The sequence below is a fragment of the Vidua macroura genome, chromosome 2 (assembly GCF_024509145.1).
Source record: "Vidua macroura isolate BioBank_ID:100142 chromosome 2, ASM2450914v1, whole genome shotgun sequence".
Classification (NCBI taxonomy): Eukaryota; Metazoa; Chordata; class Aves; order Passeriformes; family Viduidae; genus Vidua; species Vidua macroura.
Genome location: NC_071572.1, coordinates 84,104,266 through 84,131,111, shown reverse-complemented (window position 1 = coordinate 84,131,111; position 26,846 = coordinate 84,104,266). Strand labels below are relative to the sequence as shown.

Here is a 26,846-nt window from a genome sequence, read left to right as displayed (position 1 = left end):
ACACAATCTTACGAAGTTCTCTGCAGACACTTAAGAGAGACAGGTGTTTTGGCATGTAAGTACAGCATAATAGAGTACAAGCATGATTCATGTCAGGAACACCACGCCCAAGCACCTAAAAATCATAGGTCACCTTGGAAAAGGATATACTGTGCAGAAAAGTGAAATAATTACCTGGGACAATAAAAAAAGATACAAACAGAAAACGTCAACACCACCCTACCTCTCCTGCCCCCCCGCAACCCCAGAAGTACAAACCAAAAGAAGCCTAAAGGAAACAGGAATGCATCACAACTTTGGCTCACAGCATGAGCCATGCAAGGCAAGTGCACTGCAGTCAGCAGGGCTTTCTGTCCACTTCAGGTTTTGGGCTGGAGTCAGTCTGGCAGTCCTACCTGGCTTTTCTGAGTAAGCATCCTTCACAACTGATGACTTGGAGTCTCTTTTTCAATGACTGTTTCAGCACTGCACCAGAACCAGAAGGATCAAGCCCTTAAATAAAGTGAGAGTCCCTACCTGGGGAGCTCACAGCACACAGCCTGAATTTGAGGAAGCAGGTACCTTTAGGACAGTGTTAGCAGAACAGGATTTTTTGGGGTCCTGGACTAATAAAATCTCAGATTATTCTGCAAATTAAGCAGTCTTTTACGAGATACAGTTCTGGCTTTCAGGCCCCTTCTAAGTTTCTTTGATAAGCTGCAAAGCAAAGCTACCATGCAGCTTAAATTAATTTATCTTCCATTGCATCAGATTAATAGTACACATATCATAATTTCCTCTATCCTTCCCCTTCTCCATCTCTCTCTCCCACACACACATCTCCTAAGGCTGTAGATATATAGACAAACAATCAGGCTTTTTTTTGTTGGTTTCTTTTCAGTGTTGTTTCATTTTAATAGGACCAGTGGGAATTGGCCTACTTAATGAGAGAAGCTTTGAAACTTTTTGTTTAAATTAATCTTATTCTAAACTGTGAGGAATAGGTAGAACTGGGGAAAAAATTACAAACTCCCTTAAATCTGAACAAAAAGGTTAACCAAAGTGGCACACTGATACAAGGTACTAACCATTTTATTTGGGTAAATTTAAGTGTGTGATTTCTAATATAGACATATGTATAATTTACAAAAAATTGTCATTAATTTATAGTTTAAAACAAAATTATTTTGAAATATGAGGCAGATATTTCTCAATTTTGAAAATATTAATATATTCGCAATTTTGAAAATTGCTGTGAGCAATCTTTAACTTCAGAGGGTCATTTCAACTAGCCCATTTCTGTGACATGTTTTGTACCAAAAAAATTTAACTTTTTTAATAAACCAGTTTCTCAGATAGTTACCAAATGACTACAGCTTTTTAGCAACTAGTGATTTTTCATCAGATCAGAATAAAAGCAAAGCCATCAAGAAAGCAATTTCCTGAGACCATACTGGATAAATCCAGAAACCCATCTCTGTCCCAAAATATACTCAGTGTTACATAATCCACAATCACCAGAAAAAGATAAATCAGCACCTGTCAACTAATGAGGAAGGATTATCATTACATTATGACATAGTAACAGCTCTTTCTCCTTTCCTCAAAAATCACTTCTAAAAACCTGCTTTAAATGCCTATTTGAAAAGACTGCTGTTATAAAATATAAATCCTCATGCTAAAAAATCTCTTAAGATTCTTTCTCTAGAACCACTTTCTAACAAGAAAGCAGTAAAACTGCATACTTTATGAAAGATAAAAATACCGTACTTTGGCAGTTAAGAAAAGGGCTTGTTCTGGGTCAGTTATTCTGTTTCTGTTGACACAGCAGAGGCAGCGTAAGCAAAGATCTGCCAGATGCTTCTGAACCACTGCCACAGAAGAGAACACATTCCCGAATTTTGAAGTTCACGAGAGGTTTGGCCCCAGTCCATGGGTCAGGTGTTTACTGCAAATGCACCTATTTATTTTGCAACTTTGCTTTCAAGTCAAGCAGCATCATCCTCTACCCCTGACCACACACCCTTAATTTTAGATAAATGTACAAGGGAACCATTGCATATTCTTCCTTACCATTCTCCATTAGTTCGTCCCTGTTTCCTCCTCCACTGCTTCCTTTTGCACCCTGGTTTAGGTGCGAGCAAGTGAGCCCTGTGAGCCTTGCACCCAGAGCAGGCTAGAAGACCTGGAGCCCACAGCAATCTTATTATGCTGTATTTCTATAAAATATCCATCGTTCCTGCTCCCACCACCACCGTTGATCACCACAATCCTTCTGAAGGGCGCTCCACAGAATTTTGCTGTTTGCTTAAATATATCTTTGGACTACAACTGTGCTGTCAATTTTGACTAAGCAAAATACCCTAGGGGGTCTAAAGGAGGGCAGAAACTACAGCCACTTTAGAGTGCAAATCTCTCCAGCTGCAAAACACTTCTCAGCACTAATCATTTAATCATGCTAAGGTGGAGAAAGTGGTCACCCTGAGTTTGCCTGAATGCATATGTGAACAAAGCTTGTTTTGCCTGAATTTTTTTTTTTTAAATAAGCACAGCAGTGGTCTCCTGTCTGTATTAAGTTTTTAGGTGTTTCTCTCGACTTCTTTTACTTTCTTCAGCTTCCCAGCTGAAATGCTGAGATAACTGCCCATGGTCCTACTTTCCTGGCACCATCAGAGGAAGAAGGGAATGATTTAATAACTTAAGGCTACAGCAGTGTTTTCAGCCAAAACAACAATCAAATTCCAAAGTTCTGAGATTTGATTCATGTTGTTTACAAAACTGTGGTTCTGTGACCTCCACTTGTCTTTGCAATCATAAATAACTGGCTGTCTCCCTCTGTTGTTTTTTTTTTTGTTTCCCATTATCCACCCTCTGTCTCTTACTTCATCCTTAAATCATATGTTCTAAGGAACAGAGACCATCTTTTCACAATAATCAACAGTGCAGGACTATGTGTGAGCTGATAGGTTCTTCTCTAACGCAAGTAATGACTACTCAGAACAGCAACAGTGAGTGGAAACTCTAACACCCCTCCTGTGCCTCTGTTGCAAGCAGCTAACCTCAGGTCACTGTGGTTTGAGCTGCAGAAGGTATGTGGGCAAAACAGAGACCCAGCAATCGTACAATTGCATTCTAGTGTTCTGCTCTGCACTCTTCTGTTTTCAAACAATATTAAGCAGTTTGCACTTTGATGCTTGGAATTTAACATGCCATTTTAACTACCATTTTACCAACTTCAAGTGTGGGGTACTTAAGTTTAATGGAAATTTTAAAAATGAATACTGTAAGAAAGTGCATAATCTCAAAATAAAAGCATCATCTCAAAATACATTATGCTCTATTACTGAAGGAGGTACATTATGTGAAGGCAAAAATCCCTGTCATTGCATATTATTATATCCCAACATAAGAAATTCCAAAGTGTTTGGTATAACCAATCATAGAAAGCTCAAGTAAACTTTTCATTGTGACCAGTTTTGCTCAAAATTGGTTACATAACCAATATATTCACAGGATAGAGAGATTTCAGACAGAAAGAAGTTGTTTAAACCTTTTATTGGAACATATAAAGAATAATAATCATATTTTGTTTTAATAAGCCAAAGTCAAGAGGAGGAGGGGGATGCAAAAGCCTTTTAACAAATGAAAATTACAGTCAGCACTAGTTTTAAAGTTAAGCTACTGGCAAACATCCATATCTAATAAAAGAAACTTTACCAACACTCTCCACCAATATCCCCATATGCTTAAAAAGTAGCCATGACAATTCCTAAGCATGTTGTAAAGCTAAAATATAAGACACCAGTTAATGAACTATGTACCCCTAGATCTGAATGGGAAAGTATGTCATATATACTTAGATAACATCAGAAATAGAAAAGTCATGGGAAAGGAACTGAGAAACTACATCAGCCTAAGAAATCTAAGATAAAAATCTAGCCCAGACCTCTAAGGGCACAGGTCTTTGAGGTCTTTCACATGGCCAAATTATTTCATCATTCACAGTGTTTAGGGACAATTCAGTCTGGGACTGCTTACTTAGTAAACGGCTCTCTTTCTTTCAGGCCCATTTCACCTTGCTGGAAATACTGCTATTCTGCACTAAGTACTGCTTGGACATGTGAGGAAAGGTGGTAGAGGTTTGAATATTTTTGATCTATATAATCTCAAAGGAAGAGGATGACCTCAGCAGCTGAGATCCTGTGCTCTGCTTGTCTGTGGTTTTGATAATTTCTAGGCAGAATTTCAAGACAGGAGGTTTGTGTAACACTCTTTCATTCGTCTTTTCCTTTTGGCTTACCAGAGACCACATCCCAACCTCAGTACCATGTAAGCTGGGCTTGTGTGAACTCAAAGGCTATTTCTGGAGGGACAGAACAAACACAGAGTAGAGGGGATGGTAAACTTTAAATAGAGAGTTAGGGTGAGGGAAAACCCCACTGCACCATCTGGTGTCTGCAAAGACCATACCTGTGCTAAGGACATTGGATGAACACAGCTTGTTAAGAAAACAAGAAGTTACCGTACTTAAAAAGGACTTGTGCTTAGGAACACATTTGATTACTTACCAGATACCAGCATTTGTGTCTGTCTTGTCTACCATTTACTTCTGGGTACTTTTGATACATAATACACGTTGTTAATATTGTTATTTTGTATATATATCCCCAATTATGCTGAAGGAGTCAGGGATTTTAACAATGAAAAATAAGCCCTTCAGTATTGCTGTGCAACAGGTTAGTAGTAAGCAGATACAAAAGAATATCAGGGAAGGCTTGGAGAATACTGAACCAGAGCAGATGTGCAAATTTTACAATAATAAAAAAGGTAAAAGAATTTCAGAGATGAATATATAAAGTGAAAATCCATCTTCTATTTTAATTATTTTAACAATGAAAGAACTCTCCATGTGATTATATTTTTCATATGGTTGAAACATGTAAATCTAGAATTAAAATTACATTTTAAAACATATATCTATTTCAAAGAACATCCAGGCAAACCTGCTTTCTCTTTTTCTGTTGTGTACCTTTTCAAACTTCTTTTTCCTCTGTTGATCTTTTAGGATCTGAATCTGTGTGGCTGAAGTCAGCTGAACTTTTGTTGTTGGCTCCACCGGAGCAGGTTAGGACTCTAAACTCTATTTGTCTGCAGTTGTCCTGATACCTGTACCTCTTCTTTTTGCCAAGGATCTGAATAGAAGCAATACCTTCACATGAAAGATGCTTTACTCAAACAGTAAATCTTGGAGAATCACCATCAACCCTGGGATGACACAGTCCTTTATTCTGACTTTGCTATTATGGAAATAATTTAACAGGTTTCTAATCCTTACAGATAGAACATGAAAACTGCACCTCCTTACAAGCATGGTTATGTCACCTTCATTCCCTTAATTAAGTAAGAAATGTACGTAACAAGAAATGTAGGGATGTCAGTTTGTTTGTGTATACTTTGGTATCCTCTTTGCAGTACATGCAGGTTGGGTTAACCAGGCAGGCGTTCTCTTCATTATAGTTTAAATACTTACTTTTTATCTCTATAATGCAATGAAAACACAAAAAGGAAGGCTTTTAATAGCCATTCATCAAGCCAGGCCAAAAATGAAGGCTAAGTTAAAGCTGAAAGGCTTTTGCAGGTCCAGAGATCTGGTATATAACATGCTAAGATGTTAGTGCACATGCACTAACAAGCAGATGAATGCTTTTGCCACTCCACTTCATTTTAAGAGTCTCTTGTTTCTGTTGCCACAGATGGAATATATTCAAGTACCTAAGCACAGTTTTGTGGGTGGAACTCCATCAACTCTTGGCAATTTTAACACCACAACTATTCTGGTCACACATCATGACTCATCACATTCCTCCTGGCAAAAGACTGTACTCCAGCTAGAGAAATGCTGCCAAGAGTTTACATTTGACTTGTGACCAAGAGAAATTAAACCACACAAAAGTTAAAGTTCAATTCTCCAGGAAATATTAAAATGAAGGTGAAAAACTCTGAAAGTAGGATGAAATAGCCCTCCCCTCAATGCACAAAACTGCTGAGCTTCATTGCATAGTTCTTGGGGATGCTAGTAAGTTATGCCTTGGTTTGCTCTTGCTCAAAATTCAGCACATCAACATGGTTGAGTTATAGCCAGCATTATCTAAACATTGACATCATTCAAACAATCTTTCCAGGATTTTTCAGGAATGCCTCACCTTTATACCAGCACCAGATAAACATCAAATCCTAATTATTCCCCAGTCTCTTACTTCAACACAGACAGATGTAATTCATACTCTATGTAACTTTGAAAGACCAAGGTATTTCTGAAATCTTAAGGCAGTGAAGATAGAATAAACTGAGTTTTACTAGAGTGAAACTGGATCAAAAGAGAGGTGATCTTCAAATAGTTCATTATTAACTACATGCAGCCTTGTATCCTGCTACTATTAGACTGTATATACTTCAGGCACTGAAGATAAAATATTTTAACTTACATATACAAAGGGCAAGGTAAATGACACATTTTATCAACTATTAGGTCTTTTAAACAGCAGGGACGAGAGCTCCCAAAGGCACTGCTGACAACATCATGCAAGTCATCTAGTAATCGTGATCCAGCTTGCAAGACACACAAAGAAAACTTTTATATATGAAACATCATTTCAAAATCTCACAAGACCAGAAAGCTCTCAGCATTTCAAAAAGAGATTAAATGTTAAATCTGTTGGTCTCTTTTGTCTGAAATTCACTCTTTCTATGAAATTCAACACCACACAAAGAGCTAGAATCAGGATTAAGGATCACATAAACCTCATTTAATTCCTTAAAAAGGCTTCTGTGCAGAAATGAATTCCAGTCTCTGAAAAAAGTTGTACTATTCACAAAAGCGGGAGGGGGGGGGGGCTTTAGAATTACTATGAAAACTGTGCTCCAGGAAACTTTTTTAACTTTTTTTGGAAATATACTTCTTCTAAATGGAGATGCATGTTCTTTAAAAAAGGCATTGAAAATGGAATCTTAAAATGTTTTCATGTAAAAAATTGTAATTATTAAAGTCAATTTCTCTGTTGCTACTGACTACAAGGTGATAACAAAAAACTACAAGAATCAGGTCAAAGTCAGCCAAGATCTAAAAGGGCTTTTGGGGCGGCTTACCATTTGCAGGGATTCTCCCTAAAATTAGGGAAATGGTCTTCCAAGAAATAGGAGGCAGAGAAATGCCAGCTAGTGAGTCCCCTGTAACATGCTCTTCATGTACCCTGCAGGAGGTTGAGTTCAAGGAAGACAGAGAGAAAGAATAAAAGAATAAAAAAAATGAAAAGAAGACAACCTTACCTTCAATTTCTACACTTCAGGTATAGTCTAACTTGGGGACTTCCCTGTGAGTGCTAGCAGCTCTTTCTTGTGATGAAGCTGTTATTGTGTGGTTAATTTATGTCTCTATTTAATGTATGATATAAATGGACTGAACAGTGCATTTAATGAAGGGACAGGGAGTCCCTGGTGATGTAAGCTGGTGACCAGTAAAAAGTCCTTTCTAAGGAATTGCAATGCTGAAAGTTTATTTCAAAATCAGTAAAGCTCATTGTCATGTGTGCCACTGCCTAAACCATTTGTCAAACTCAGAGGTGGCTTGCCACTTCTGCTCTAACACACTGTTGAGCTATTGCAATCTGTCTGAGAACAAGAGCAACTTTGGTGCCTGTGCCAGTCCCAGCCAGGCTGAAGCGCTTCATCAGTTTAAAAGTCAAAAAGAGTTTTTAAAGTTGTTTTGTTTTGGTATTTTTCTTTTTTTCAGTTGGGGTAAGTTCCAACACTACTATTTGGGCATGAGCCAGCCTAATGCTCAGTATGCCTGGGAGTCATGGGGTGTTTGTAAATGCTGCACTGCTGCAGGAAGCAGTCCCTGGGAACTGCAGGCTCTGAGCTTCCCATTGCTTACCTTAGGGAAAGGAGAATACCCCAAGCAGGAAGGGTCTGTTTTGTGGAAGGAATGTTCATATAACCTTGTACATCACTGAACCCCAGAAGAGCTAAAGCTCCAGAGAAACTGCTATGTGAACACAGCAACAGCCAGACAACTAACAGACCAGCTGGAAAGCAGCAGAGCAAATACTCAGTGGCTAAAGCAGCCAGCAACAGAAGGGGTTCCTGGGGGCTGCCACTTAAAATAAAGGTTTCATACAATAATTTCTCTATTATTTAAAATCATATGGGACTGGAATACCCCAGAAAAATATAAACCTCTGTACTGGGGAGATGCTGCTGCCATCACATGGCATAGTAACTGCACAAAGTCAGGAAAAATGCTATGGTACACAAGAAAACCAACTGTGTTTATTTTCTATGAGACAAATGAGTTTGCTTAATGTGTACAGAACATATTAAGATAGAGAGAAGTTTTGATGAAAATCTGTCACTTTGGAAAACTTCTGTCTTTTGACTGAATTCTGCTAAAATCTAAAGTCTCACATGACCCCATGCTATAGATTCCCCTGGGACTGGGGCTCACCTGAAAAATCATCAGGATATAAGTACTGTGAATAGTAAAAACTTCTTGCTGTCCTTCAGACGCCAGTATTCATAACTGAAACTCTTCATGTTATAAGTAGGAAAAAAAATATATTTACTAGATATTTTCTTTAGTTACATACAATATTTTCAATGCAATTACATTATTTCCGTCCGCTGTACTACAGGAGTAACACCACCAGGGTTCCTTTATGCTTTTTGTCACAAGGTGGCGATGTTGGAAGCAAGAAATATGATGGAGACCAGAGACAGAGCAGCACCTTAAAATGCTGACTTTCACCACACTTTGGAGATAATAATAAATCATGGGTAAACTCTGATCCGTATATTTATGTGAAAATCCACGTACTGACTTTAAATGTAAAGCAAATGTCAGCCCAGGACTATAAATCCCCTAATGCAATATAATCCTTGAATTATAACCATTATAATCCTTTCAATATAAACATTTTGGTGGGAATTCAACACACCTGTACACACCTTTCAACATATCAAATTCATTATGTAAATAAGATAATTGTCTTTCCTTTCTAGGATTTCCTCTCCTTATTTTGTTAGCAGCTATTTTTAAAGAAATATATGGAAGAAATTACAAGATCTTGTTAAAAGAGTACCAAAGTATGTCAGCAGAATAAGTTCCAAGGTAACAGCAGTTTTCTGCCACAGACCAAGCAAAGCGGAGAAAAATGAAGACATGAATCCTGTTATTAAAATGCATCTCCAAGTTTATTAGCTCTGAACAGAATCCAGCATCCTATTCAAAGATGCTTTATGCAGAAAAGCAGCAGAAGCTCATTATTCACAGCACCATAGAATCATTAAGGCTGGAAAAGACCTTTAGGATCATCAAGCCCGATCATTGGCCCAGCAGCACCATCCCGTTCACCATTAAAACCTGTCCTCAAGTGCTACATCCACACGCCTTTTGAACATTTCCAGGGATGGTGACTCCACCACTTCCCCGAGCAGCCTGTTCCAATGCTTGACCATCCTTTCAGGGAAGAATTTTTTTCCGAATGTACGACCTAAACCTCCCCTGGCACAACTTGAGGCCATTTCCTCTTGTCCCATCCTTGCCACGCCCTCCTTTCAGGCAGCTGTAGAGAACGGTAAGGCCCCCGAGCCCACTTTTCTCCCGGTCAGACACCCCCAGCCCCCCCAGGCACTCCTCACAAACCCACCGGGTTTGCTCCCACGACTGCTGAGGAAGGTGCTCTGGCGGGGAGCGCCTCAGACCAGCGGCGGCCCCTGCCAGCCCCGCTGTGGAGGTGCCATAGCCCACAAGGCCACGCACACTTTTCTCGGCGATGCACCGAGGACGGGCACAAACAATTAAAGCACCGCACGGCAGCGCTGCCTGACACCTCCGGGTGAGGCGCCGGGAGGGCGCCGAGGCGGGACTCGAACCTGCAACCTCCGTTCCGCCAGCCACTGCGCGCCAACGCAAACATAACCCTCCTCCCGACCCTCACCGCGGCGTGACCGCACTTCCGTAAACAGCGCTTGAGGATGAGTGACAGGCGCAGCGGCCAATCGCGGTGCGCGGAGCTGTGGAGGAGGCGGGAGCCCACGCTGGGCGGCTCAGGCGGCGCGCGGCGGGAAACGGCGGCGCGCGAGCCGCGGAATCCCGGGCCGGAACGGCCCCGAACGGCCCCGAACGGCACCGGGTCGGGAGGCGGCCCTGGGAGCGGCAGCGGCGCCCCAGACCCGATTCCTTCAGTGCAGCCACGCCGGGCGCGGGCACTTCTGCTCGTCCTGAGTGAGGTGCAGCCTCTCGAGAAGTTGCTGTGCGTGCTGAGTTCTGTTTGGTGCTGGTTTCCGCGTGAGTCTCTTAGTGCTGCTGCTAAGTCATAAGCATGCGGAGCAAGGTGTACTCTTTTTTTTTTTTTTTTTCCCTTTGAATAGCACAATGTAATAAGTGCTTTGTTCTACCGGTTTATATTTAGGTGTGTTGCTACAGCTTTCCGATGGGGCTAAAACCAGCTGTCAAAAGATATGAAACGAGAAATAAGACGGCAGGGACAGAAGTGGCATCATCCAAATCCCGAGTCGATTGGAGACGCACTAGAAGAGCGCTCATACTGCTTGACAGCAATGACGAATCCTCAGCCACCTCTGAGGAGGAGGAGGAGGAGTCTGCCGCATCCGAAAGTGAAATAGATGAGAAAGATCAAACGGCTGTGGAGAGCAGTCCTTCAGATCAGGAGGAGAAAGACCGCCGTGGGGAAGTTGCAGAAGATGGTGATGATGAGTGCGTTGTGCCTGGGAAGCGTAAGAGGTTGAGCACCTCTGTCATGTACGACAGCGATGAAAGTGAGGGCAGTGACATACTTGTTAGAAAGGTTTCTGCCAAACGCCGCTGTATCCTGGATGACGACGAGAATTCTGAAGAACAGCAGCCTGATAAAACATGCCCTACAGAGAATGTTTCTACTAGTAGGAAACAGAAAGTGCTTGCAAAATTGAAAGAACTTGTGAGACAAAGCACAGCTCGCGGATCCTGCAGCAGTGCAAATTGTGAGGTCGGGGTTTTGTCTTTGAAATTTAATTGGAAGAAATATTTAATCTCAGGAAAGGTTAAGAGGTACAGATCAGTTGCATTTTTTGGGTTTGAATGCATGACAAATTAGTAGTTCTGTAATATTTTAACAGTCACGTTAACTGGATAACTATTGACTGCTTAAAATCTATCAAGTTATTTTTATCAGGAAGCAGAATACCTGATGAAGTGTCTTAGAGATCTCATGTTAGCTTAATTCCTAGAAGTAGACTGAAGGGAGCTACATGGAAATGGCTAATTTAAAGCTGAAAGTAATTGTTGTCTAGTACGGAATAATGTATTTTTTGGAAATGTGCGCTCTCTTGTTAATTGAACAACTGGTGTTATTCGATGGTCAAAAATCTTAACTGGTGTATGTAGTGTGCAAATACTGAAAATTCTTGTGTTTGAAGTACTTTTTAAATTCTAATCAGGATTCTAATAGTGAAGCAGCAGTAGAAAAGGAGCCATTCTGTCAGTTGCCTCTCACATCATCAGAAGGCAGTGAAACTGACGGTGACAGCATGAAAGATTTTATAGTAGAGGAAGAGGAAAATGATGATGGTGATGACATTGACAACACAGAGCATGTGAAGAATGAAAATCAGCCACATCAAAAGCAACCAAATCCATCAAACAGTGAGCTGGTGGCACACTACATCCCACAGTGTAAGATCAAAATTAGTGATAATTCTTCATGTATAACTAGCTCGTAGTACTGTAATAAAAATTAATGGGCTGAATGCAAATGCTAAGGAATAGGATATGACATTTAAAAGCAGATACCTAAAAGATTTCAATTTATTATGAAAGCATTCTGATTTCCACAGTAAACTTCTGCAGTCTTTAAATATCTAATTAAAGAGAGGGTATAAGTTCATTCCTTTGGAGGCCTGAAGGCATCATCCTTCATCCTACGATCTTGTGGTTTATGCTAAGAGCAGCTATGTTAACCTGTCCAAATTCTGTTCTCACTATGAGTCTGGGGCTTGGGATTTTATTTTTTGAATTTTTTGTTTGTTCAGTTTTTTTTTGTTTTGTTTTGGTCTTTTTTATGTATTTTTATTCTGTGGTGGGAAGACTTGGGACCAGAGGTCTAGAGGGGTTTCTGACTTCACTGGCCAATCTTGGCCAAATTACACAGAGCAAGAAAACTCTTCAAGTCATTCTTTTATGAAAACCAGTTTCTGGATGGAGCAGAGAGATTTGAAGCAGAACCTTATGCAAGTTAATTTCTTCTATATTTTGTTGTTCAGAAGTAGGTATGTAGTAACTGGACAGTCACTGCTAGTGTAGGTAGTCACAAGTATTTGTGGTATTTCTTCCCCAGTGAAGACCTCGGTAGAATTGTATTTGAAAGACAGAAAAACATGAACATAACAAACAAAACACAAGCAAAAAACCCATGACCACAACATAAGCTTGGTCTTCTCTGATTTATATTTTTTTCTGCTATTTGTAGAACAAATTCTTCACTTCTCTTCGTGTTTGTAGGTCTTACTGTGGACTCTTCTTGCTGGAAGCACATGTGATTTTAGAATGTTAAAATTCTGTAGGATCGTTGGGATAAAAAGCACAATTTAAAGTCAAAATCCTATGGGTGTGGATGTTGTGCATTGAAGTTATTTCTAAACCTACATTTTAATAACTTTAAAATGATAAACTTACAATACTGGAGAAGAAGAATTCTTACAGGACTTCTAACATTACTTACTTTTTTTTTTTTTTTTTTTTTCTTTCTTTTGGTAAATTTTGGTTGTATTGCTTTCTTCCCAGTATCTCGCTGTGATCATTATGTACACTTCAAAAGAATAGTAAAGGCTTTCCTCATAAATGCAATTGATGACTCTTTTCTGAGCTCATTATATGGTAAGTAAATTTCATTAAATAATATATTAATGCATTCAAAGTTATATAAAGCCATTTGTTCTAGGGAAGGGTGTTTCTTTTGATTATAGAACTGAGGGTCCTGAAATCTGCTATATAACTTTGGTGGGGGAGAGCAGAGGGGACTCTATCTGAAAATGATACCGTAATCTTGGAAAAATGTGTAGACTCAATTCTTGAGCACAGAAGGCTTGAAATTCCTTCTTGAGATCTAGGAATGTGTTTCTGTCTTACTAATCAGTAGTAACCTTTCCAGCATGAAAACCAAATTAGTTTCAAAGCAGATATCTCAATGAAAACATTGCAAGGTCAGCTGGTTTGTCAAAATCTCTTGTGCTTCACAGCTTTTTCTCTTAGGAAATTGATAGATAATAAATGCTTTTAGTTATGGAGATGACTCTATATCATATTTTTTTCCTTTTTTTTTTTTAACACATCAGATAAATAAGCTTCAGCTGCAGTCAGTACTTGTCTTATTCTTTCTGAGGAAGTGCTTTTTGACATTTGTCCTAGTGGGGCTGAATAACAGCCTCACACATAGTTTCATAAGCACTGTAAAGATGGGATTAAGGAGAGGCCTCTCAGTGTCAGATTATGGAAGGAGTTAGTGAAATGCCAAGAGTGGAGGTTTTGATGTCATCAGAAACTAAGAGGGAATGGAGAAACTGATGTACACCACAGACCTCAGAATACTCTTGGAGCTAAAAATGTCTTTCAAGTACCACTGCTGGTTCTTTCAGGTGTTTGGTTTGTTTTGTTTCAATGAGTAAAAACAAGCCTTTGAAAAGCAATAACTAAATACTGCCAGATTAATGTTGTAATAGCTTTCTTCTATTTCAAATGATAACTGCTCAATAAAATGTAAGAATTTACTGCCAAGTCACTGGAAGTAAATGAGCTTTGCAGGTGAGCTAAAGGTTGTACATGAACATTGTGTGAACATAGCCTAGCATTACAAAAATGTATTTTTGTAACATAGAATGGATTGTTCTGAGTTAATGAAAGTGAATCTCTTCATTACTTTTGACTCAAGAGCAGCTACTATCGTATTGGAGTTCACACGTGTTTTTTATTGGGAGGGATTTTGTTTTGTGGTCTAGCACAGCCTCTTCAAGCTCATACTGCAAAAGTGTGTGTAAAGTGAATGTGGAAAACAGTTAATTGCAATTATAGTGGCTATAATGACAATTAACTACTTTTATATAGAAAGCTGGATAGCCAGTGGTCCTTCTCATGTCTGTCTTTTTTTGGATAACAGCTTTACTAGAAGGCATGGGAAGATAGCTGAATTAAGTTTTATGTCTGTGCACACTGAAGTTCCAGGGCAGTGTGCATTGGCTTCCATCTAGGGAAGTCCTGTTTAATTCCTGGAGTCCAGCATGTATTTGGGAAACAGTAATAGTGGTAGTTTTACTCATCCTCATGCTTTTTTATTTATTTTGCTTGAGTAACTATTTGGAAGTACTTGGAAGTACTCAAGGCATCTGACTATGCTACTGAAGTAAAAGTCAGTTTCTCTGAGACCTTTATAGGTGACAAAGAGGGTTGTCAGGATTTCTGCTCTGAAGTAGCTCAGAGCAGTTTGTTTTCATGGATTGAAAAGCACGACATTCCCCCACATGCTTCCTCCTTTTCCATTCTTTTAAATAGGATTGAGTGATTCAATCTCCATTTGGAATGAGAGCTTTTGACTTGATTGTGGAGTTTATTCTTGTACCCCTTTTAAATAATGAAATATATCCCTTTATCAAGATACATGGATTGCATAGATCACTTTTATGGGTAACAGTAGCAAATAACAGTATTCAATAACAGTTTAGTAAAACCATTCATAGTTCTTAGTATGCAGAAGCATAAAATCCTTGAAAATTATATCTAAGGAACTTGTACAACATAGTGTGGTCAGCAAATTAGTGATGATTCTCACTGAACAGATGGAACGAGACAAAAGAAGTATGCACAAGAAATGCTGCTCTCGCTTCATTATTTGGACAACCGCTTCATTCAGCCTCGTCTTGAGAACTTAATCTGTAGAAGTCGCTGGAAGGATCGATACAAGGTATGTAGATTCTACTTTAAATGCTGAAACTCTCTGTAGAGGTGCAACAATCACTATAATTATATATCCTTTTTAATAGCAACTGTTGTTCTTTGACTTAAATAATGTGTTTTGGTGCTTATATAAATATCAGAAATATTTTACGTGTTGATAACCAGACAAACATTCAGGTAGCAGAACAGAATCTGTTCTCAGCTACCTGAACATGTCTCCTGCTAACTTCAGCAGTTGACATTTGAGGATTTTTTTCCTCCTCCCACAAAAAGGTAAACAGTATGTTCATCATGAAACTTCTACTACTACAAAAATAAGTCCGTATAGAGCAATTAGTTATTGTATGTATATTACTAGAAGAGAATTAGTGTCATGGGTGTGATGATTTAATGATCACTGTAATCATGAAATTTGGATCTCTTTCATTTCTCTAGGACTAATTTTGTGTGAGTGCAGAGTACTCAGCAGCCTTTTTGAGGCATCATTCAGTTTACAGAGGTTCTTTAATGTTATTTGGAATCTGTTTTTCAGGACCGTGTGGATTGTTACCCAGATGTTCGCATAAGCTTGCAAAATGCAGAAAATATGTCTTGTCAGGCCTGTGAGCTGAAGCGGTGGTGTAAGTTCAACGTGTTGCTCTCTGGAAGGCTTTATAATAGTGAAACTTTGGAAGTGGATGACTTCATGTCAGAAGATAAACAGGTAATTTCAAACCAGCACTATATTTTTATTTTTAAGTTTTTCTTTTATCAAGAAAATAAATCAGATGTTTTTCTATGACCTTTGGTTTTGCCTGCATCACAATGACCCTTGTGCTGTTTACTCCTCACATCTACCCCTTAATGAAAAAGCCCTTCCTTTACCTTAGTGTGTGCCTATAATGCCCTTAAGACTTTCCAGGCAGGAATCTTGCATTGATTGGTGGTCAGAAATGTTGTAAAAGTAACTTTCTGTATGAGGGACAATCTTTACCACTGAATGATTGTGTTTTCTATTTTGTTGCATGTAAGGTTTTTTCAATATTGGGTCACTAGGTTTGCTAATTCTGTGCCTGCTCTGCCTCTAGCACTTGGAAGGTCAACCTGTACTCCCAACAGTTCTTGTTTGCTCTAGGTTCAAACACTGAGTGAAACAGTGCAATGGTCATTCTAGCAGTCCAAGTGTGACCTTGTCAAAATTTATTGCTTCATTCTTCAGATTTTTTTTCCCACATCTGCTATTTCCCACATAGCTATTCACTCAGGACAAATTATCTTGGCATCTCAGATGCATTTACACTTGAGGTTGCTGATCTCCTTTCAAGAAAACTTGTTCCTACCTACATCAATACATTTTATTAGAGCCCTTCCTCCATTACTGCATTATCAGAATTACTTGTCCGAACTAGAGATCACTTCCATTTAGGTAGTCTTGCATCTGTTTCTCCCTCAGTTGTCACTTCTAGTGTCACCCTGTTCTTTTGAGAGTTTTAAAGTTCTTCTAAAAGTTTTCTATGCCTTCTGATGTTTACATATTTCTACTGAATTTTCTCACACTGTTCATATAAACGATGATTGTTTTGCATTCTTCTTTGTGGGTGGAGAGAATTGTTGGGTGGATTGTTGCTTTGACCAGTGTGGTTGGAGAGGTGGTAATTTCACCCTCCAATCCACTGTCACTTTTGCTATTCTATATATAGTGGAGTCAGAAAATAAAGTTTGCTTTTTTGGTTCTTTTTCTTCCCTTTTACATCTAGCCTGCTTGTGTGAGTTATTTCCTGTCGTAGTGTGACATTGTAGAACATTTTGGGTTAGATTTTTTTTTTTAACTAAAAGGCATCTTTCATGTTGTTACATAATATTCCATTAGGCAGTCATTTTAGGTGATTTAAGAAGTCACCTAAAATAATTTAATAATAGCCTAATACAGATTTATTTCACAGCTGAGCCTTTTGAAAACCTTGACTTTCAAGAACCTGAATGTTTCTAATATTTAGAGATCTTCCCTTCAAAATTACAGCTACACGTAATTGTTATGATTAGGTATGCATATGAACTTCAGTAATGTAATTCATGACCTCTTACGATAAATTCAAAGCACTTCATTTGTCAAGAATAAAATATTGCTACAGTTGTTTTACCAAGCTGATATCCAAGTTCTGCCTTTCTTCCCTTTCAGGAGACACAGATGGTATTTTATTTGTGAGTGTAAAATTTCTGAACACAGCTTGTGAGAAAAACCCCTTGTTATGGAACTTTTTTATTTTCAACAAGTTCTTCACAGTATTTGTTGAAAATAAAAAAGTTCCATAACAAGGGGTTTTTTTCAGTATATTTGGTAATGAGGTATAATAGGATTTCTTAAGTAAAAATGAAGTGAAGCCCATGTCAAACAGGACGCGTACCTTACTGAAGCTCAAACCTGTATTGTCTGGGTTTTTGCGAATCCTTTAACTTTCAGATTTGAGAGCTGTCACCAGGATTATCATTTTGTCATCATGCAGGCTCTGCATGTAATGCAGGAGCTTGAAAATTGTAACAGAGTTTTTCTTATATTACAGACCATTCTGAGCAGCAGTTGCTGATATTCTGTTTTGAAAAGTATGTATGTGCATGACAGTCAAGAAAGCTAGGCTTTTCCCCTTTTTAATCCTGTTTATTGTAGGAAAACAGTAAATCCTCTGCAATCATGCCAAGACTGATATTGCAGTCTGTCATAGGCATTCTTCCTTACATACAGATCACTAATTTAAAAATACTTCGTTTTCCATGGCTTACCTAACCAGAAATAATTAGTGAACTAGCACAAGAATTTAATCTTTACCTAACTTTCAGCTTAACTTTGGAAATAACAGTAGCAGTTCCCTCACTGCTGACCAAATGTTGTCCTGCATAAAGTGTTGGCTATGTTTCACTTTGGAAAAAACTTGAAATATCCTACGGAATACTGAACTAGCTTGCTAGTTCATTTTTGTCTTCTTTGGCTTAGCAGGACAAAATGAGAGCTTTTTTTACCCTGTGTACACCAGCATCTGGGGACATCTGCTATGTGCCTGCTCAGTATATAGTTCAGTGGCTGCTAAGGAGGCTCAGGAGAGAGAGTAATTGAGCACTTTCCAGTCATGTTTGATAGTGTCTTGTAATGCAACATTTGTGTTCTTACGGTGACCTGCAGTTTAGACTGCTAGAAGTACTGTTCTCAAGTTGTCTTTAAAGCTCTGCTGGCAATGCATTGAACAACTTGTTCTGCCAATTTAGAAACAAAGATAAAAGAAAAAAAGTTTCACAGAGCTACATAAAACTGCCATTTCACAAGCCTAATTGACTGATAGAGAATGCAGTTCAGGACTGACAGATCAAATTGAATGGAAACACGTAGTTGGACTATTTTCTATAGATTTGTTTGAAAATACCCAAGAAAAGTGGATGTGAAGAGAACAAAACCAGACCTTCAACCTCCTTCTTCTGCATAAAACTTTGCTTTTCTCTCATCTCTGAAGTATTCTGCTTTGCCAGTAGAAAGAGAAGAGAAACAGCTGTTCCAATTTTGCTTAGGCTTGCAGTGATGGTTCACTGTTTAGGTGCCAATTCTCATTTCCCTCTGATCATGGGCAATCACAAGGTTTAGCGATATTAAGTGTCCCCCACACTTCCTTATGTCACCTGGGTTATAAACTGTTTCCTAGTCCTCAGTCTTGGTGTTCTGTTTATAAACATGCTTAGAGGACATGGATTCAGTCACTACATGTTGTGCTATTGTTCAACCATGCTCCTACGTTCCATACAAAGTGATTTAACACAACTTTGGCTGATAGGGCCAGCTTGAGTAGATAAGTTAAGCATTAATACAGAGGGACTAAGAACTGTGAGGGGAAAAAAATAGAGTACAGTGCTGAGATTCTTTCCAAAGCTGCATGCTGAAATAGCATTGTATTTTTAGACTATCTTCTTGCTTAAAAACACAATACATAGTTACATTTATACGATATCTAGCTATTTGCCTTTGGCATTTCTCCATGTCATACATAAATAAGCTATGAAACCCACTGCCACAGGATATTTTGGAAGAGAAAAATAGTATTGGGTCCCAAAATGAATTAGACAGGTTCTTGGGGAAGGTTCTTTCACACTATGGAACATGGTATTTGGGATGATGCAGACAATCTTAACTCTTAACTGCCAGAAAATGTGTGGTAATCTTATGATCATTCTAATGTTTGTGCTAGGTCTTATACTAACTTTCTACATATCTCCTGCTAGCTGTCACAGGGGAGAGCGCTGGGCCATCAGTTTGATGTAAGATGGTATCTCCTATTTCATATCACATCGTGTTCAAATGCCACACCTCATTGTTTGGGATACTTGCAAAGCTGTGCAATGCTCTACAAAACAGTGCAGCTCAGTTCTTCATTGCTGCAGTATTTGAAATAGTGCTTCTGGAAATTTGAATTAATCAAGGCTCAGCAGCAGTTGGTAGGTCTTGCACTTCAGAAGCACCTGCAGCACCAAACACAAGCCTTAGTTTTTCAGTTTGGGGGATACTAAAAAATTGAGCTGTATATAGGTATAACATTTATATGATCAGTAGAAAATTAAAATATAGTAATAGGCATTTTTAATCTCAAAATGTTTAAAATTTCAATTAAAAACAATTTACTGTAGGTCAGATCGAAAGTTCTTTTAATTTAGTGTGTCTCTTTTGACTTAATGGATACTATGCCTGGTGATACCCACTGAGCTGCTGGTTAATACATTTAAGAAATTAAGATATATGAATATAGTTAAAAAATATATAACTAATACACATAAATTCTGTTTACATAATATTTAAAAATACACTTTTCTGTTACTTTCATTGTTGGCAGATAGAGCTAGTGCTAGGTTGCACAGGTAGGTTAGGTGTTCTGGGGAACTGCTCACAGATGCAAACATTTGGTCATGCATTCAGAAGAGCTCCCTGAAATGTGTGTTGTAAGCATTAATTAAAACATAACCTTGTAATTTGAGAATGTTCAGATTATTAGCAATAAAAGATATCACTTTTGTGGCTCAGAAAAAACTGTTTTGCAACTTAAAATTTAGTTGATTCATATATATATATATATATATATATATGCATTAAGATAAAACAACAATGCAATTGCAGGTAGCTTTCATTACTAATGCAGAAACTTTAACCATTTACATACTTGTTATGGAAAGGTGTGACAAGACATTAGTGTGACATCATCAGGCCAAATTTTGCCATTTTTTTACCTCTAAATACTGCAGTGAAAAAACTGTGAAATAAGTCAGGTCCATCTTTTCTGCATGGAAATCAAAGAGGTAAAACTGGTAATAACTGGGAGATGCAGAGGCTTTATTTTCTGCACCATCATAGCTTGGCTATTCCTTTCAGACAGTTGCAGATTAATGTTTGTATTGTATAAAACTTCAAGTTCAGATTTTATTTTTTTGAAATTCAACCTCTCCATTTATTAAGTAAGTGCTGTGAGGTATATGCCTATATGTGTTTATATGTATTTCTTGAAGAAATATTGAATATAATTCAGTCTACAAAATGTTAAAACTGGTATTTCAACTCCCTAGGAAGTACTTACATATTAAGCAAAAGTAAGCAAATAATTCCTCTTCCTCTGCTTTCACAGTATGATGATTGTCTAAAGTGTTAGTGATTTTGTAACAAAGTTCCACCAGGAGATAGGAAAGATATAACCAATTACAAATATGATTGTGTTTGCAAGAAGACAGCACTGATAAGCTGCCATTGCTTGGACTTGCTGGCTGCCTGCTTGCTCAAAAATCTTTCTGCTGTGGCTGTGAAAACTACATTGTTTTGTGCTAATTTTATTCATGTAGTGTCATTCTGTTTATTTCATTATTCCAAACAGTTTCCTGGACTCACTGATTAAATCTTATTAGATTAGTCCACCAATTCTGTATATTGTAAAGATAATCATTGTTCTATCCAAGGGAATGATTTGTTTGCTCTGGCCTAGGTTTTGAAGGTTGGCACAGTGTGTGCAAATCGTACAAGAGTTTATCACAACTTGAAACACTTCAAGTACAAGTTATACATGAATTGCTGCTCCATTGTTGAATCAGATGGTGTTGAGGATGAACCAGTCAAAGACACTGTAGAGCGGCTTTTCAGCCACTTGGAAGAGACTGGGTGGATTCAGAAGGTATGACTGGGTTATTCCCTGTATTCTTTTCTAAGCAGATGAAAGTAAGTTCAGATAAAATGTCTCATTTAATGGATCAGTTCTGAATTACTGTTCATCAATAATACAACTCAGCTCAACTATTCCCCCATTTCTGCTGACCCAGTGTTTCAAACAGTGGTCTGCTGCTGTGCTCACGCAGAGTTTGTATCAGCTTTTGACATGAAGCTTTTTGACAGCTGTGTGATCTCTGGGCTGTGGTGGGCAGGCCCCTGTTTAATTTGAAAGCAGCAACACAACAAACTTGAGCTGTAACTTGGAAAGACGGGAAAGATGTACATGAGCCACAGCAAGAATATTTTAGAATTCTGTTTACACTGAAGAACTTTTAATTGCTCAGAACCACTTCATGAACTATTTTAAGACAATTTGTAGTACAATTGCATTTAGTATGCTTTTAGATACAGCTTCTAAATTGTTATTGGCATGCTTGGTCATGTGTTGAATGAGAAAAAGCAGTCTTTACATAATACAGTTATTAAATATGGATAAATTGTACAAATGTTATTTCATTCACAGAGATACAATGAACTTGAAGATTACATGGAAGATGCAGACAATTTTCAAGAAGAAAAAATTGATTAAGAGGTCATATAGCTCTTTGAAAGACATCTTTAAAAATGTGAATGGCCTACTTCATCTGCATGCACTTTATCTCTGCCCGGACTTCAAGATTTCTATGTAGGCTGTTACACCTAAATTCATATGCCTTTAAATTAGTTTGATAATGTGCTGTATCTTTTTTTTCTTATCTGTATCAATACAAATCCAAAGTTTTACCAAATCAGTCCTTCCAGTCTTACTGCATTAATTACTTTAAGTTTACTACTGTTAGTAATATCAGTTCAATATCTATTTACTTGTGAAATAAAATTTCCACCTATTCAGATTGAGCAGCTTTGTAGAGAACAGAGGAGATGCTGAGATCTTTTGAAGTGGGCATATTGGAAAGGTAAGGCTTTCTTATACTAGAACTTAGGACTTGTATCTTACCTTCCTTATTGTTCATTATGTGCAAGTAAGTCCAGTCAGTTAGAATGATAGTTACAACAAACAGGACCCAAATGCAATTTGGTCCTCTGGGGAATCAGTATTTCTCCTCTCCTCTGAGGGAATCACTATAGACAGTTGCAAGGCAACAGAGGAAATACTCTGCAGTCCTGACTGCATTTGCACCACAGTAGTCATTCCTCTCTTGAGAAAGTAGGTGATGAGTCACAGCATGGGCGTCATACAGACTGAGCCTGGCTTAGCCATCTAAATGAACACATGGGCCCACATTGCTGTCTCTGATAAGTGGCTGGGGCAATTTACTGAGATTTTAAACATCAGGTTACATTGTACAAACGTAATGGCAGCAACTTGGAGTAACTGCAGTCCTAGGAGAATGGATTAATATGCCCATGCAAGATAAGCAAGAATTCTTCCAGTGTAACTTAACAGAAAGAAGGAGTTAGTCAGAAACAAGATGCATGGCATGCCAGAATTGCATGAAACCCAAATCAGAGTAGATTTTGAAGGATTTTGGAAGGGCTAAGTATGGTACTGCCCATTCTGAAAAATTGGACAAGAACTGTAAATATGTGCTCACAGCCCAGAAAGCCAACTGTGTCCTGGGCTGCATCCAAAACAGCATGGCCAGCAGGCTGAGGGAGGTGATTCTGCCCCTCTGCTCTTATGAAACCCTACCTGGAGAGCTGCATCCAGCTGTAGGGTCCCACCACAGGAAAGACAGGACATGCTGGAGCAAGTCCAGAGGAGGGTCACTAAATTGATCACAGGGCTGGCTGTACATAGGCTGAAAGAGTTGGGGTTGTTCAGTCTGGAGAAGGGAAGGCTCTGGGGGACCTTATTGCAACCTTTAACTATTTAAAGGGGGCCTACAAGGAAGATGGAGAGGGACTTTTTACCAAGGCCTGTAGTGACAGGACAACAAGTTTTAAACTCAAAGAAGGTAGGTATAGATGGCCATAGGGGGAGAAGTTTTTTACTGTGAGGTTTATGAGGCACTGGCACAGATTACCCAGAGAAGATGTGCGTGCCCGCCCCTGGAAGGGTGTTAAGGTTAGGTCAGGATGGGGCTTTGAGAAACCTGGTATACTGGAAGATATTCCTGGCCCTTATGATCCTTAAAGGTCCCTTCCAACCCAAATTACTCAGTGTTTCTGTCCCTGTATTTTGGGCTGCATATAAAAAGAATCAGATATAGCCTAAGATAAAATGCAGGGCACAGTGTTTTGAATCCTACATCTTACTGTATGCGCTTACTCTATTAGTCTTTTGTGGCTGAACAACTTAGTGAAAGATACTGTTAACACACTGAATCCTTTTAACATGTTACTCTCAGCAGTAAAACTAATGGAACCTGATTTCTCATAGATTTGTCCATAAGAAGTCACCACATTTGTTTTGCCACTTTACTGGGAACAGATATGCCAGTTGGGTAGGCAACTGCTACCAGATGTATTGCTTAACAATGAATATCTGCTGCCTTTTTTACATACTGTTCCTTAGATTTATCATTCACTACTGTTTTTTTCTAGCATTTGTTGTGAGAAATTAACTGCTTTTACTTTTTTAAGGATTTGAAATTCAGCAATGCTTTAAATGCTATTAGGCTGAGTTAGTAGCATCAGTACTCGTTTTTACCACATGTAGATACAAGATATACAAAACCAAGATGAAAATTCCCAGTAAACAGATTGAGACTTGCTCTCAAGTAAACTTACATTGAAGATATTTTTCCATACCTACTGAGGTTTGGTATGTCTTATATCTATCTCTCTGATTACCAAAGCTGAAGGTTTCCCTCCCTATTCTCTGTTCTGGGAATATTGGTGGGAACACACCCATCAACTTAAAAGTACTCAGGAATCTATCTTGAATATATCCCTTTTAGTTATTGATACCTCACTTCTTTCTGTTAACAAAATCTCTGTATAGTTTGGTTTGCTTCTCTAGAACATAACATACATTTGGTGTACCTTAATTCTTACAAAGGAGAAAACCATTATGAAAAGAGTTCTGTACCATGTAATAGAATATGTCCTCTTAGAGCCTTCCTGGCTGGTCCTGACTTTTGCTACCATATGAATATTCTGAAAACTCTCAAGACTATGACTTTGCTTTAAAATTTTGTTGTCAAAATGAATGGCTGATCTCTCATTTTGCTACATTAAAACAATTCACTACCAAAATAAAGAATAAGTTTGTGAAACTCTGGCTTCCTGATTACGGGTAATATTTCAAGGATACATACAGTTTGATTGGAAATTGAAATGGTCCATGCTATTCATTTTTTGATATCCCAGACTTGTTTCTCACCTCCTCTTTATTCACCTAAAAAGTGTGTACTATCTACAGCATTTTTTTTCCAGATCATTGTTTTTTCTGTTGCTAGCAGGTAAACAAAAGTATTCTGATGGAACTTCTAGGTAGAAAGTACTTCCATAGGTTTACTAGTCTCGGCTGTGGTATCATTAGTGGGACTAAGAAAATGCTGTAAATTGAAAGCACTCATTTCTGCTTCGGTAAGAAACAGATAGTTGATTTGGCAGGAGCTGATGTTTTTGTGTGTATTGTGTCTCTTAAACTCTGATATTTGCCTCACTGAGATGGGAGGAAGTGATAATACTTTTGTGGCTGTTGTTGTATCTGAAGTGTTTCTAAAAGACAGCAAATATGAAGTGTCATTACATCACTTTTACATTTGTCTTCACCACAGGAAGTTAAAAAATTGTTTAGAAGAGTAAATATGTAAAAATTTAGATCAAATTTTCCAGGTTTGTCTGCAAATGCTAGTACAGCATGAAGCACAAAGAAGACTCTTAGCCCTAAGACTTTCTTTATAAAGAAACAATCAGTAAGAATATTTCTAGCAGAAAAAAAGAAATGTGCAAATACCTAATGATGGGAGAAGATAGAAATCTGACCAGTCTTTCATGCTTTTTTTTCCACATCAGAGAAGCTGAATGGAGTTAGGAGGTGAGAGAATAAAATGTTTGTTCCAGTAGGATATTTTAAATTGTTTTTAGTGTTAATTTTTGAAGCAGTAGCTCTAATTAAGATAAAGTACCTGTCTTAATGGAACAATGAAGAGAGCTCAGTATGCGATTAGACTTTTCACGGGTGATTAATGATCATACTTGGAAATTACTTTAGTTCCTGTAATGTTTTGATAATCTGCTCTAGTTTAACTGTAACTAGAGACGGTGATAATGATGAAGTTCACACAAGGTATTTATGCACAGGATCAGGCTCACTAACACAATGTACTTCTGGGACAGGAGGTTCTTTTTGGTCTATATTCTGTCCAGTTCTTGCAGTGAAGTATGAAAAGAAGCTATTTTTCTCCCTGTGTCCTTCTGTTTTTGGAAAGAAAGTTGTTTGCTAATAGTAGATAGCTGTTACTGCCACTTTTTTGACAGTGAAGGCTTCTGTTTCCAAAAAGCAGCTATTTTTAGCACTTCAGCAGGCAATTACAGGCAATTCCCATGCTTAACTCCTCTAGTTTACATTTATTTGGATAAACAAAGACTTCTAGTTTTATCCTTTTTTAAGTCTGTCTGGATAAACAGAGTGGGCTAGTGTGCATGTGTGCTACACAAACACTTGCAAATACAATACCATTCCAAGAGAAATACCCAGCACACATAGAGTTTAAAAAGTTGCCTTTCTGATTCTGCTTTGAGAAGAAATACCAATTTCTAATCTGAATTTAGAGACTAGACAGAAGAATGTAGAAAAGTATGATCTACCAGCCAAGGAATAATATGAGAAATATGTGAAATTATATTAAAAGAACCTGATACTAACCCCGTCAGTGGCTCCACCTCCCTAAATAATTGATGTGAATGTTGGTAATTGTCTAGGTAGTAAGTGGTGGCATGGGATTGTTTGGGGTTTCTTCCCCTATTGTTTATTAAGTAAGATATAAACACAGTTTCCTTGGATTAATTATTATTAGTTTAAAAAACCAAAACAAACGAACAAACAAAACCAACCAGAAATGCTCTATTAACAATTGCTTCCTTTACAGTTTAAACTGAGCAGCAATTGCAAGCACCTTGTGCCCAAAATTTAAAGACTAGAAAACTGGCTCGGGTGCAGTCAGACTGTGCTTCAAAGTTAAACGATTTGCCAGGTGAGCAGCATCATACATAAGCCTAGCTGGGAATACCCCAGGAAATCAAAATGGCAAAGGGCAAAGAACCCTCACTGAAAAGTAAATAATAGAAATGGCTGAAAATTCAAAGCTTCGAGTTCAGAAAATCCTCTGTAAGGTTGGTATTAAGTATACTTAATATGCCGTTCCAGTGGAGTTAATGTAACTTTGAAGCAATTTAATATGTGGTTTCTAAACACAGATGAATGAGGCATGTGCTGATACTGAAGCATGCACTCAAGATTTTAGGTGACACAGGTTCAGCACAGTCTTTTTGTTCAATATTTGGAAAGTTATTATCATGATGGGATGTCTATGGTGAGAATTCCTGGCTATGAACCCAGCACAACTAAGTGCTTTTCTCATCTGGAGGGGGCTGCTGCTCTTTGCTGAAACTCAGAGCTTCAACAGCAGTAGGGAATTCAAACAGAAAAAATGCTCAATCATGACAGTTCATATGAGATTACAATGTCAGGTAAAAAGGTCACAAATTAGTGTC

At 38.2% G+C, this 26,846-nt stretch overlaps 1 protein-coding gene across 3 annotated transcripts; it reads left to right on the top strand.

Moving 5' to 3' along the window:
- The first annotated feature begins 10,146 nt into the window (after positions 1 to 10,146).
- On the top strand, positions 10,147 to 24,405 carry CCDC82 (coiled-coil domain containing 82). Of its 3 annotated transcripts, none has more exons than XM_053971394.1 (8): positions 10,147 to 10,266; positions 10,449 to 11,024; positions 11,476 to 11,710; positions 12,818 to 12,910; positions 14,863 to 14,987; positions 15,513 to 15,683; positions 20,959 to 21,144; positions 21,703 to 24,405. In XM_053971394.1, the coding sequence occupies exons 2-8, from the start codon at positions 10,470 to 10,472 to the stop codon at positions 21,766 to 21,768; spliced, it is 1,431 nt and encodes a 476-aa protein (XP_053827369.1). In that variant the 5' UTR covers positions 10,147 to 10,266; positions 10,449 to 10,469; the 3' UTR covers positions 21,769 to 24,405. The 3 variants fall into 3 exon arrangements, with proteins under 3 accessions (XP_053827369.1, XP_053827368.1, XP_053827367.1); XM_053971393.1 differs by having other exon boundaries at positions 10,147 to 10,289; XM_053971392.1 differs by having other exon boundaries at positions 10,147 to 10,324.
- Positions 24,406 to 26,846: the final 2,441 nt, after the last annotated feature.

What these genes read in the sequence shown, in the direction of transcription:
- CCDC82 (XM_053971394.1), top strand. Translation starts at nt 10,470, where the DNA reads ATGGGGCTAAAACCAGCTGTCAAAAGATATGAAACGAGAAATAAGACG. An exon ending in GCAGCAGTGCAAATTGTGAG is followed by an intron (nt 11,025 to 11,475) that starts GTCGGGGTTTTG and finishes AATTCTAATCAG; the next exon opens with GATTCTAATAGTGAAGCAGC. An exon ending in GGCACACTACATCCCACAGT is followed by an intron (nt 11,711 to 12,817) that starts GTAAGATCAAAA and finishes CTTTCTTCCCAG; the next exon opens with TATCTCGCTGTGATCATTAT.